The 14179-nt window shown below is 41.5% G+C and overlaps 1 protein-coding gene across 1 annotated transcript in view; it reads left to right on the forward strand.

Annotated features, from left to right (window-relative positions):
- DNTT (DNA nucleotidylexotransferase) overlaps positions 1 to 14179 on the forward strand; it is a 136537-nt gene that overhangs the window by 109651 nt on the left and 12707 nt on the right. Inside the window, exons 10-11 of the mRNA XM_066621018.1 lie at positions 1065 to 1328; positions 3705 to 3788. Of these exons, the coding sequence (XP_066477115.1) occupies positions 1065 to 1328; positions 3705 to 3788 (348 nt within the window). The remainder of the gene's footprint in view (positions 1 to 1064; positions 1329 to 3704; positions 3789 to 14179) is intronic.

Here is a 14179-nt window from a genome sequence, read left to right on the forward strand (position 1 = left end):
ACAGCTAACTACCTTCACTAAAAGGCACTTTTCCTAACCTAGAGAAATGCTGCTTCAGCGGCACGATGTGAAACAAGGGTATTGTCCAGTGCCTTGTCAAATTAGGTTAATCAGAATCATTGTCCCAATGGATACATCCTAGGCCTTGATTACTATTTAACAGTGGCATTCTGAATTTGAGTCAGGTTGCAATTGCTTGCTGAAGTCAGTGCCTGTGAAACTGCTGCCTAATTCCAGGTGGTTTTTTTTTTTAAGAAGAAAAACATGGATCTGCCTATTTGCAGCTTAGTAGGCTTTATATGTTCTTCCTACTTACTTTTACAAATTGCAAAGCCACTTAATGATGGGAAGGCAATAAAGAATAACTTAGAGGTGTTTAGTCCTGAAATGCCCTTCTCATCACATTTGCTACCCAGCACCATCTGCAAATTCTGAAACTGTAGCCACTTGAGTTTATATGATTCAATCAGCAAGGGGAAAAGAACTTTTCATAGCCGAGCTTTATTACTGACTTATTTAATAGGCCTGTAATTACCTGAAGAAAACCAAAGGGAGTGAAGTGTTTTCTAGAAGGATCCGAACCACAAAATTAGAAGTGAAGAGTCTTATAACGAATGAATCGTTTCCATTTTGTCTTTCTGCAAAATGGCAATAGCTGTTCTCAGAAGTTAAAAATGAAAAGAACAAAGCCCCCAAACCAACAATATTCAGATGCTGCCCCTAGAGGCTTGTATGAGAATAATGCAGAAATCAGTTTCACAAAATGAAATTGTAAGGCAAGACATGTCAGACCAAAACTCATTACAACTGATGGGAAAACGTAAGTAGCAAACCTAACAAGAGTACAGATTCTACTTGAAATCCTTAACATAGTTTGTGCTCCCCCTCCTCTGTGATTCTTCGGTTCATGTTCCTAGTCCTCCAGTTCTAGCCCCTGAACCACTGTAGTGTATTTACTGAAACATTGATACGTGTTTGTTTGACTGACTGATTGATTGATTGATTGATTGATTGATTGATTGATTGATTGAAGCAATTAACTGTGGATTATGTGCTCTTCCTAGGGATTGCTCTTATACTATGATCTTATTGAATCGACATTTGACAAAAGAAAGCTTCCAAGCAGAAAAGTTGATGCTTTAGATTATTTTCAAAAGTGCTTTGCAATTTTAAAATTGCACAAAGAAAGAGCAAGCCATGGCAGCTCCATTACACCAGATGACTCTACTGAAGAAGAAGTGAAAGACTGGAAAGCAATTCGCATTGATCTGGTTGTAAGCCCCTTTGAACAACATGCATTCGCCCTGTTAGGGTGGAGTGGATCTCGGGTAAGTAACCTCAGGCCCTCCCTTTGGAATGATAATTTCATTTTGATAATACAGGATAGAATGTAGATCCCTAGATCTGAAAACTGTTTCCTTTTCGGACTGTTTCTCTTTATAGTGGAGTATTTTATCTATATTCAATGATACTCCTAAGGGGTTAAAAGTGCTACTTCACATTCACAATAAAGCTGAGAAATGATGACTTGCCCAAGACTACCCAACTTTACAAAACAGCAGGGATTTGAACCCAGGCCTCCTCTGTCTCGGTTCTACAATCTGTCTACCATGTTACAGTGGTTCTCAGACTGAGAAAGCAGATAGTACTAGATTAGGCAGTGTGGTTGTTGTTAAAAATATTCATACTCTGTACCAAAGTAGAACAAATCTTAGTAAGAAGGGTAGCCAAATCCTAACCTGCCCTGGAGCAGATAGGCTGCCTGGCCTGCCCCACATCCAGAGCAGGGTTGGGGCTTAAAGTAGCTTAGCCCAGGGCAAGGGGAATCGCTTCCCCTTACCCTGTGTTGTGCTGCAGCAGTCCCATTGGGAGTACTCTGATCTGTGCCTCCTCAAAAGGTGGTGCAAATCCAAGCAGCCTGGAACTGCACAAGTGCCAGATCTTGGCCCCGATCACCTGCCACCTGCCCTACCCTGAAATGCCTCCTTCCTGCCCTCCCCACATGCACTCCAGACCCCTGCATCGGCTTGACTCGCATGGCATGGGCTTACGTTTTCCGCTGGCCCATGGAGCTTGGAACAGCCTCCCTGCTCAATTGGTGGCGCAAAAGTGCTTTATGGCACTTGCTTTATGGCACCCGTAAGGGTCTTGCACTACCCATTTCAGGGCTTGGTTTGCTCCCTTAGTTATGCAACTATGGCTGCAATCCTAACCACACTTTCCTGAGAGTAAGCCCCATTAAACAAAATAGAACTTACTTCTGAGTAGACCTGGTTAGGATAGTGCCCTGTGTCCACTAAAGTTTTGTAGAATTGGAAATGTTTTAGCAAAGATTCTGTGAGAGAAGGGCCTGTGGGAACCATGCAAAAGATATTTTCATTTTTCTTTCCTGAGGTTGGGGCAACTTTAACGTTTTCAGATTCTTGTGTACAACCATGAGAATCTCAATTTGTTGAGATTTAAACTCTTTTTGTGCTGCACTGGGAGATCAGACAGGGAGTAGCATCCCACACAACCTCATCCTGGATGCAGGTGGGTGTGGTCCCTCCCTGTGCCCCCTTTGGATGAATGTGACTGTTGACCAAGCAATGCAAGAAGGTGGGAGAAGGTGGACCCAAAGAAGAATGTGGTCCCTCTGATCTGCAAATGAAGAACCTATCCTGGTTGCCAGTTAATTTTGGTCCAGCCAATATACTTTTTGGAAGCCAAAACTGAGTTTGTTATAAAGCTTTTACAAAACCAGTTTCCTTGCCCTTAAAAAAATTCATTTCTAGTTCCTAAGACCCCTTAATAAACATAATAAGACCATAAACCTTCAATGCGTCACCATACGCCCCTAAAACGCATCCTAGCTCAGAAATGATGTTGCAGTCATACCGTGTGAGGCAAGAAGAGGATCTGCCCTATTAATGCTCCTTTCTAGATGGAGTGGGCAGTGGAAATTAAGCCTGAATGCATCCCTATATGAAGTATGTTCCTTTTGCAATGGCTTTTAAAATGCCTTTAGGCAGGTACCATCGAGCACTTTGCAAACTCCTTTGCTCACGGAAAAAGTGCAAGCGCCTCAGCTTTTTTGACTCAGACAAATGGTGTGAGTCACAAGCAAATGGAGTCCAGTATGTGTTTAAATTAAACCACCTCTTCTTATGAAACTATAACAATTGGCAAGGCAGTTAGTATCAGACCAAGCTAATGTGATATAGTATTGCATGTCAAAAAAAAAAGTCCCTGTGGGTGAGCATCCATTATGGAACTCACATGAACTGCAGGCTGCATCCATTATAGGGAAGAGGGTAATGTATGATTGCAATTTCATATTTCTTAATGTTATCTGTACAGTAATGGGGACCTGACAGACTTCCTTGTAAATGGTAACTCTGCTTTCTCATTATTTTAACACCAGCTTAAGGGATCAGACCTGCTCTAGTATTTTCAAAGCGACTGAAATGCAATTCTGTTGCACATACCAGTTTCAAGTCAGGGTGAGGTTTCAACACAAGTCTCTGGGAAATCAGACATGTGGAGGTTTTTTCTGTAATTAAAACACTTTCATCTGAAATGGAAAGCACAATTTATTTTGTGTTTAATTCCAGATTAAAAACCTGAAATGGAAAACACAATGTATTCTTAAAGGGCATCATTTTAACATGTTTGCATTTCTATATTCATGTTATAATAATGTTAAGTCTTTTCTGTGTGTGCAGCAATTTGAACGGGACCTGAGGAGGTATGCCACTCATGAAAGGAAAATGATGTTGGATAATCACGCTTTATATGATAGAACTAAGGTATTACCTTTCTCCTCAAATGTCATTTTTCATTCAGCTTCCTTTGGGGAGAGTGTTTGCTTACGCTTCACAGTCACATCAAACAATAAAATCCAACTCTTATCTTTAAGCACAATGTAACTTTTCTGGCAACTGCAAATAGGCTGCTTATTGTTATGTTAATTAGAGGTTGGTTAATGACTACCTTGAAATATTTTTTAAGAGCAGTACTGTGCAACTGAGTACCATAAAATATAATGCTTAACTTACATGTGAAGGCTCACATACTGTCTTGGCTTGCTGTATATTTCGGTTCTGCAGCCTGCTTCTGTTTCTAACAGTAGTGTAACTGGGGGGGGGGGGGCACAAAATGGTAAGTACTGCAGGCACTGCAATGTGCCATGTAAGTGGCCCATCCCATTCTCCATCGGAGCTGTTCTGGGCAGCGATGGCAATGTGCAGGAGACACCATTTGGTTTGGCGAGCTGCCTGGAATGGCTCTGATGGCAAGTGGGAGGGGCTGCTTACACAGCATGTTGCGGTGCCTGAAATACTTACTGTTTTGCTCCCCCCCCCAGCTATGCTTCTGGGTTCTAAAACATATGTGTGACTTCTGTTGGGAAGTTCATTGAGAAACAATGATAGTATTTTACTGCCGCTGCAAGGAAAAAGGACATCTGCATGCAGGTTCAAGAAGGGTTCAGGTCTTGGGATCTGAATCCATGTACAAAACCGTTTGGAGATTTGGATGCTTCTGCTGTGCTTGGGCCTCTTTTTCTTTCTCATCCCAGCTACCTTTCTTTGATCTTTATGTGCCCAATGTCAACTTCTTCCAGAGCTGGAAATATAAGAATGCATAAAAGTTAGTTTTAGTGACCACTAACATGGCAGCGTGCTTCATTGCCCAGAAGTCAAGGCAATGAATACTGGGGAATTCAAGTAGGTGTGATGGCCCCTGTCCCAAACACAGAGTTTGATCCTGATTGGGGGAGCAGTCAGGTCAGAACTAGAACTAGCTCTGGACCCTGTCCCAGTCCTTAATCTCATCCTGGATCCTGGGCCCATCAGCCAGACACCCCAGAGCCAGCACACCTGGCTCACTAACACCCTAAGCCTGCACCTTGGTTATGGCAAAGGGCCAATAGAACTGCAAGGGAGGAGTACAAGAATCCAGTCCAGGAGGCTGCCCCTTTAAATCCTCTGTACTCTCCAGGTGGAAAGGCAAAGCTGAGGGGAGGGGGGGCGTTGCCCAGACTTGGAAGTATTTAAAACCCCACTCTGCCTTTGGCTCCTGTTGGAGAAAGTTGCTCACTCAGAGCACTGCAAAGTGCGGCAAACATGACTATCCTCACCTTGCCTTGCGGGGCTTTACTTAGAGCAGTGGCTTGCATCATGTGAGTTGTGACCCTTGGGGGCTTGTGAGCAGCTTGGAAGGGGTTTGCAAAGCTCTGAAGAAATATCTTAAATCCCTGGAAACCTCAAGTTGGGCTGGGGCTGGCCTGTCTGAAACCCTAGAAAGTTACTGCTAATAAATCTAGGTAGGCAATATTGAGTTACATTTGCCAATTGTATTACTCCAGGGGTTCTCATAGTATCACTCTAAGCTAGGCTTAATATAGAGAGTTGCGTAAATTTATATATTTTGGGAGGTGGTGGTTTACAGTAACATAATATTGAAAACTTTTGATTTAGAGGACTGCACAGTAGATATGTGGGCTATGTGAGCCTGGAGAGAGAATAAATATGGCTAGGCTAGGGAAGTAAGCATGGACTTACCAGACCCTGAGACTAATGCCAGGGCCTCTGAGGGAGCCCATTCACAGATGATGGCAGAGGTGAGATGATAAGGCAACAGGAGCATACAGAACAATCACTTTTTTTTACTTTCCTGGGCAGGTAAGGGCAGGAAGGTAAGGGCAGAAATTTCTGGTCACTTTAGCTTCAGTGCCCAGTGGCTCTGAGAAAGGAGCATCCAAACCACTCTGTTTATGTTCCCAGACTGGTGAGGTAAAAAGGAAGCGTTTTGGCAACTGCTCACTTTGTGCTACTGGGGCATTAAGCAACTACCAGACAGACCATTCTTTCTGATAGGAAAAAGAGTATCCCAACTGTTCTGCTGGGGGCAGCAGTGTGCATGTTTGCACCATGGGGGAGCCCAGAACAAGAAGACTTGGGCAGAAGGCCCTCCAAAAACTGGTGCCCACATTGGCTTGGAGTCCACTTTGTGATTAATTCATGAAACTGAGCTGAAAGTACTCACTGCTTTTCATGAACATTTTCTGCAGTATCCAGAAGAATTCCCACCCTTCAGTGATTTTTGAGTAATTGTTCTGAAAGTATTCAAAAAAGGAAACTTTGCCCCCTGAAACAGGTTCTTTGATAATAGCTTTTGAATATAAGCTAATGCCCTAGAGAAGAAAAACCCCCATTTCTCATCTTTCTGAATTCTTTAATTCCAGAAGAAATGAATGAACTTCAGTTGTCCTTGAAAACAAGGGCTTAGTTGAGGCCAGCTTAATTACCCACACCTCATCCAAGGAAGGAAGATGCACTTTCATGATTATAGGTCAAGGCCCAGAGAATAGTCTGGAGGCCTGTAGTGCAGTTACATTGCTGAAAGCAGGTCTGGATAGGAGGCCACATGGGAACCATATGTAAGCTGCTCTGAGGAAGAGCAGGATGAGTGTCTATTAATAATGAGAAGAGGTCACAGCCCATTCACAAGTTTAAAGGGGCTTTCAAGAGGTACAGTACTCCAACTTGGAGGCACACAGTCTCAGAGGACAGAAGGATGTACAAAGTGTCGTGCAGGATCAAACCAAGATCCTTGTAAGCCAAATTCACCTGGAAGCAGAAGAATAGGGCATAAATTTGATAGGTGCCTTAACAAAGAAAGTGTAGAGAGAACAATGCTTTTGTAGCTTTCTATGGAAATGACACCCTTCATCTGCTCCTGCCAGACTGTCTAAAATGTTTCCCCAGTGCAAAATTGCTTAGTCTGTTTTTATGCATTTGTGTAGGGAGGTTGTTACATCACTGATACTATTCAATGTCACTAGCAGCAGAAGTAGATAAGCGTGCAGAGGCACAGAAATCCTTGTCCAGAGAGAGAGGGTGAAGAAAGATACTGGAACCTGAACAGGGACTATGGTTCATTCATAGAGCACGTGCTTTGATTTTTAAAGATACATTGTGAGACAAAAGTGGTACAAACACATCTACAGGGAATCTGTTCTAATCTAATTCTGTCGTGATCTGCCAGGTTTCAAGACCTGAGCCTGTTCATATAACATATTTTTCCACCCCTCTGAAATACCAATGAAAATGCAGTTTTTTAATGGTGCCAGCAAGAAAGTTACACAGTAGTGATCCTAAAGAAAGCTGATGTTCTGTTACAGAAGTTTGCAACTTCTGTAGAGCTTGACGTTTGCATTGTCACACATTGTCTCCAGTGTGATGTATAACTGAAAATCCCAAGCCAGTATGTCCAGGGCATGCCTTGTAGGAGAGCCCTAGATAATACAAACTTAATTCCAAAAGAGCACTGACGGGAAAAAGCAATATTAAAATATCAGTTATGAATAAATTTCATATTTTGTGCAGATGGGAACAAAAATGAGTAGCTATTGCCTCTAGGGAATTGTTTCAGTGTTACTCTGTGAAATTATTTCATGTCCTTGTTTTTCCCTCCATGACTATGCATATACATGCTGTGTGAATCACTTTCAGAATGATACAACTATAATGTGAAATCATGTACAATTATAAAACACATAAATGATTTTGGAGATGGCATGAAAAGGGGAAAGGGTAGGGAAGGAAGGAATCTTAGAACCTTCCTTTGTGTTAAAACATCTGAAGCAGGATTTTCAACTATTTCGCAGAATTATATGGTTGAAAAAGAATTGAATTATCTGGTCCAGTTCTCTGAAGTGAGGTCAGATTCTTCTTTCCTAAGTAATAGAGGTTGAATAATACTCTTAAGTCATCGAGATCACAACATTCCATGAACAAAGGTATGCCTGTAGGACCATGTGTAGCAAAACAAACATGGGTACAAGTTGTGTCACAAAATATGGAGGAAAGAAAGGTACTTCTCTTATACCCCTGCTAACTGGGCAAAGAGGCAACTTTAAAGCAGTGCTTATATTTAGTAGGGGGAGAGCAGCTATCCTTCTTCACCCCAGCATGTGTCTTTTCCAGTAGTTGTTGCTGGTGTCTCTTCTGTATTTTTTTTTTTTTTAGATTGTGAGTCCTTTAACTGCTTTGTTGAAAAGCTAATCTTTTAATCTAATCTAATTAACTAATCTTGTTGAAAAGTGATATATAAATATTCTTAATAATAATAGTTAATTACTTAGTGGCTAATGAGATTTAGGAGACTCGCTCCCCGAAGGATATCATGTGCTAAGGACTACTTAGGACAGTGTTATTCAAACTGTGCAGCATGGTTCTTTAGGGAGGTGCCAGGAACTCAAAGGGGAGGGGCAGGATGTCCTCTCGCAGCGATGCAGTCACAGTCCTGGGCAGAATACAAGTCCGTCTTCTGCCTGTAGTCTGCGCTTTATTTTAAAGCAGAAGAAACGGGAGTTGCTCAGCTGTGAGAGTGGCTGCTGCCGCCCCACCCTCTTCTCCCTCCATTCCGAGGCTGCCACCTTCTGTGTTCACTGCATGTTGTTTCCAAAGTTCTTGACTCCAACCCCCATCTGGCAAGTACCGAGCATGCTCAGCTTGCAGTCCTTAACCCTGGCTGATCCTTGTCTGGTTGGCTGCTAGTTCCCAGCCTGGGATCGCTTCTCATCAAAGTGAAATCTCTCTTTTCAACCCCCTCCCTCTTCCACTCCCCCCTTTTGATCTCCAAACCTTCCCGCTTTCCTCCCCCTCCCCAAATAAAACGCTTCCTATTTTACCAGTCACTAGGGGTCTTAAAGTTGTTTCCATGCAGTTGGCAAAGGGGGGGGGGAGAGAGAAGCACACACTTTACTTGGCCAGGAGCAGAAAAAGGGTACTGTTTTTAAAGTGATTTATTAATCTTGTTGTTTGACTGAAGAGGAAAGGCTGTATTTTTAAAGTGAGGAATCTTGCTTAGGGAAGGGAATACTTATCAGCCATTGATGAAGAGATTGCCAGCCCAATCCTATCCACAATTTCCTGGGAGTAAGCCCCATTGGCTCTAATGGGTAGACATGCATAGGCTTGAGCTGTGCATCTCCTAGTATAGGAGACAAATCAGCTTCCTAACCAAACCCTTATTAGCTCTGATATATTTTCATGGTCTATTTTTGTTTTCCCCACCAGCTGCTGGAAAAATTTAATTTCATTAAATTAATAAAGGGTTCAATCCTATCCAAGGAGAATGGGAGAAATGACTAGTTGGATTGGGGTCCACAGGGGTGTGTGTGTGTAATGCTGGTCAGACTGGTTGTTCACAAAGTTCATTTGATAAAATATTTCTATTGGTATGCTTACAAAGTTTAAAAAAATGAGTCCTCCTGGACCAGACGAGATCTACCTACTGCAGCATGCTGTCTCCAACAGTGATCAGCAGCTGGTCATTTATAAAGCATGTATATTGCTGTGTATTAATAATATATTTTTAAGATCTGCATTTAATTAATGATTTGATTAATATAATTAATATTAATATAGTTAATATAGATTTAAATATATTATAATATTATATTTATTATAATATTAAATCTATATTAACTATATTTATAAATATATTTAATATATTTAATATTAAAATATATAATTAATATATTTAATATATTTAATATAGTTAGTATTTCTGGCCACTTCCTGTTTAATGATGTCACTTCCTGCCCTCAGGAACATGTTGGGGAGTCATGGCCAACAGCCACAGAGGTCAAGGGAGCCACTGGCAGGAAAAGTTTGAGTACCACTGACTTAGGGTAGAAACATTTTTCCTGTGTAAGCACTAGAATGCTATCATGTATGAACATTGTGCAAGGGTCTGTTGCATTACATATTTGGAAGCCACAGCTCTCACAAATGACTTTTTCCCAAAAATTTGTGGTGCTGATTCAAAAAATGACATCGGTTTTGCACCATCATGTCTAATTTCCGAGATCTGGTGAATGGCGGCAGCTTGTTGGGGTAAAGAGGGACAGAATTGCACATTTTTAGAATTCATGCAGTATTAATATTCTCTTCTTGTGAAGGTGGTAATATGTGAATGGGTTCTTCAAAAGGTTTCTGTTGGAGAAATCTCAGCTGTGCAATGATTATACCATTGTTTATCAATTTGATAAATAAGGGCATGCAATATGCTTGTATGTTTATTTAATGAATTTATACCCCACCTTTCCAGTTAAAAATTGCACAAGGTGATCTTATAATAAAACCAAACATAAAAACATTTAGAAAATAAAAACACAAACAGCAGGCAATAAAAGAACAGCAATAAAACAGGCAGTTTGGTAATTATAAGGCAACAATGAGGAATCCTCCCCTACCCCCATCCCAAAAAGCTAGTTGAAATAGAAATGTTTTAAAGCCTAAAAAATAGAAATGTGGAACTGCGCAACAGAGGGGGCTGATCATAGATCCTCTGGAAGCATGTTTGTATGTGTGGGTAGAAACATAACAATGAATACCATGCAGACACTGTTCATACGATAGCCTCATATGGTCCCTCTAATTGCTTGGATAACCATTACCTGTAGGCTGTAGCGTGATGGTGAGTTATGTTCTCACACTTTTCCAGCTGTGGAAAGGGTGGAGCATAGTAGAAGTGATCCAATTTGAGCCTGGATCCTATAGGCCAGGGGTGCCCAAACCCCAGCCCTGAGGCCACTTGCGGCCCTCAAGGACTCCCAATGCGGCCCTCAGGGAGCCCCCAGTCTCCAATGAGCCTCTGGCCCTCTGGAGATTTGTTGGAGCCCACACTGGCCAGATGCAACTGCTCTTAGTGCAAAGGCGACTGTTTGACCTCTCGCATGAGCTGTGGGATAAGGACTCCCTTCACTGCTTGTTGTTTCACGTCTATAATGCAGTAGCAGCAGCAAAGGAAAGGCCAGCCTTGCTTTGTGCAGGGCCTTTTATAGGCCTTGAGCTATTGCAAGACCTTCATTCATTCATACAAGTTCATCTTTAATATATTCATTTGTGTAAACTTATGTAAATGTATTCAAATTTTAAATGTAAATTAACTCTTTTTTTCCCCTGGCCCCCGACCCAGTGTCAGAGAGACGATGTGGCCCTCCTGCCAAAAACTTTGGACACCCCTGCTATAGGCATATGGTTCTTTTTGTGGCTGAAGGAGCCATCCTGTGGGCAGGGATCCAAAGAACAAAGCACTTATGTGTTCTCAGATGTTTCTTTCTGACTTCAGCTTCTAATGCATCACTAGGGCTAACTCTAAATTTCCCCCATGGTTGGGGAATGGTTTTCAGGTAACATGGGAACTATATCTGGGAAGGAAGGCTGGAATGGCCCACCATACATGATAGTCCTTTGGGTGACTTTTTGGGTCCTGGCCTTTGTGTATGCTGTTTATCCAGAATGTTAATAATATACCGGGCAGGTTTTCAAAGGCAATTGTCTTTCAGTAGCGACTGAGAACTTTTGTTTCATATTTGTTTTTATTACCAAGACATTCTGGAAGTGGCTCTACTTGCCAAGTTAGAGAGGGGCTTTTACATGTTCTTCCCAAAACTAGATGCTATAGCCAAAGTTTGGCAGATGCTGTGCTAAAATTATGTGGTGATAACAGAGAGGCAGTCAGTCTTGAGAGAACATCTTGATGAATTAAACATGGCACAGCTGCAGTGTTTGCTTTCGATGTCTACAGTAATGACTGGATTAACCATAAAGTAAACATAAAGATTCCAAGCTTATAATATTGATTTCCAATGCGATTGGTGTCATTCACATAGTCATTACTACAATTAAACACTGAGTCATTGTAAGCAGATGTACATTCTTTTCGTTATGAAGTGCTTCCCTTACTTTATCTCTTTGGGCAGAAGAGCAATTATGCATCCAACTCTGGGAATTTGTTCTTCCCTGCACCTGGCCTGCTTTAGAAATCAACTATTAAAATGATCTCAGCTCTTCCTCCATCATAAAAGAGAATGACCATGCACTGCGGAACGCATTAAAACTTCCTATACAAAAATCCTGTTGGCATTTTCAATCATTGGAGGCTAGTAATCCAGAGGTCACTGTGTACATGTGGCCTAGATGTAAGTCTGCTTAAATCTGAAACTAGTTTCATGTCAACAATATCCTTAGAAGTTGTGCTCCCGCTTAAAATCTAGAAATCACAGGATCAACATAAAAGGTAATGGGGGAAGCATTTGCAAAACTGTGCTACTTACTACAGCTCCAACCTTTTTATATGTTGAGTTTTTATCTATGGATTAGACTCAATACTGATGGCCACTGCAGATTAGAAGGACCCTGCCGATCACTGGGGAAGGAGAAAAAAAAGCCCTTCTCCTAGAAACCATTTTTCTAGGGAATCAGTCAGGGAGTCAAGACTATTAGAACTGCTATTTTCAGCTCACACTGAGAAAAACCACCACCTCCCTTTGCCCTGGCTCACCAAAGAATGGAATGCAGAAGTGATTGATCACTTTTGTATTTGACTCCCAGTGTGTCAATGCACCTCTCAGAGCGAGCTGAAAATAGTAGCCCCAATTGACTGCCTGACTGACTCATGTTTTGTTTTAACTGCTTTTATTTAACAGGGTTTTGGTATTTATGGGGAGTCCCCAAACCAAAACCCAGCAGATACTGAGTATTAACATTATCAGCTGAGATTTACAAATGTGGCAGTCTATCATCAAACCTCCTATACTAAAAACCTCCCTTGCCCTACCTAACTTGCTATTAGTCTAGCCAACTGAAGGCCCAATCCTATCCAGTTTTCCAGTAATGGAGCCCGTAAGTGGTTTTTGATAGCTATTTTTACTAAATTGGAGGCTTGGGGAGCCCTGCAGAGGGCTCCATGGGTCTCCCTGCACACCCCCAGAAGCGGACTGGGCCTGCTGGTGAATAAAACCCTGCTGTTCTATCCTCTCCTCCTGCTCCTTAGAGGGGCATAGGCCAGTGCTTCCCAGGCTGATGGGTCATGACCCACCAGTTGGGGAACCACTGTTCTATACAGACCATGAATATAATAATCATGATGAAATTATCTAATCACTTTTCTCATGCATTTTATTTCAAATGAGTTATCAAGAAAATACTAAAGCATGAAAAGACTATTAGCGCTATAGCACTTTATAGTGTTAACTTATTTACAGGAAATATATAGAAATATTAAAAGAAAATATTGACAATTATTTTACAAAATTTTGAGATATATGATTTATTTATATGAGAGCTGTCCATATCAACTTTGATCCAGTATTCTATCTCAGAAGCATCTTAGAGAAGTCTGCGCCTCTTTATAGCAACTAGAGGGCTCCATGGGGCTCCCCACACTCCCCGGAAGCCAGAACGACCTGCTGGTGAGTAAATCCCGTTTCTGCCCCAGCAGTGGTGCAATCCTGGGGATCATGTCACTACTGCAGCCCCAAAGACTCAAGTGGTTTCCTCCTCCCATGGAGGACTTTGGCAGCCAGTGGTGTAGAATTATGCACATGTGTAACATTTTGTCCATAGAAATGTTACTAATTTGTGTCCCCTAACCATATAGGCCACATGCCATAACCATGTTCCCACTGGTTTGGGGATAATTCTTTCTGCTAAGGTAGCTTTACATGTGTCTTTGGTTCAATAGTCTTTGGTTACTCTTTGGATACTATAGAGATTTGAGTTTTTGGAAGAAGCTGTTTGATGGGGAAGAGGAGTAGTAATAGTAGTAACTTTATTGTCATTGTTCTACAGCACAACGGAATTTATGCACCTTAGAGATACAAGCATAAATATACACTACAGTTCCAACAATCACACTCTACACACTCACCCACATATTCTATACAACATGCATCATAATATAAAAACAGTATAACAGACCATAATGCCCAGGAGCATGGTAACAACTAGAGGAGAGAGAGCAGTGTGTTTTCTTTCTCAAAGAGCCAATGAGTGGGGTTCATGTCAGCTTTGTATATAGGACGACACATGCATGGGCAAGGAATTGCATGCAAGATATCTGTTTCTGTGCACAATTGGAATCACCGCTATATTGAGGTAATTGATTTTACATATCACTTGCCCTCAATTACAAACACTTAATGGGACAATTGTGACTCTTGCTACAGGTATATTTATTCATTTAAAATGAATGTTTTAACAAAAAGGATAGTGCATTTAAAAAAATATCACTAGACAGTATTTTAATTAAACTTAAAGCACTTGGTACATAGCCCTTCCTCGGTGAGAATGCAGCACCTGTGTGCAGAAAGACTGTCATAATACTCAATTTAATTCTTCCT

The sequence above is a fragment of the Tiliqua scincoides genome, chromosome 3 (genome assembly GCF_035046505.1).
Source record: "Tiliqua scincoides isolate rTilSci1 chromosome 3, rTilSci1.hap2, whole genome shotgun sequence".
NCBI lineage: Eukaryota > Metazoa > Chordata > Lepidosauria > Squamata > Scincidae > Tiliqua > Tiliqua scincoides.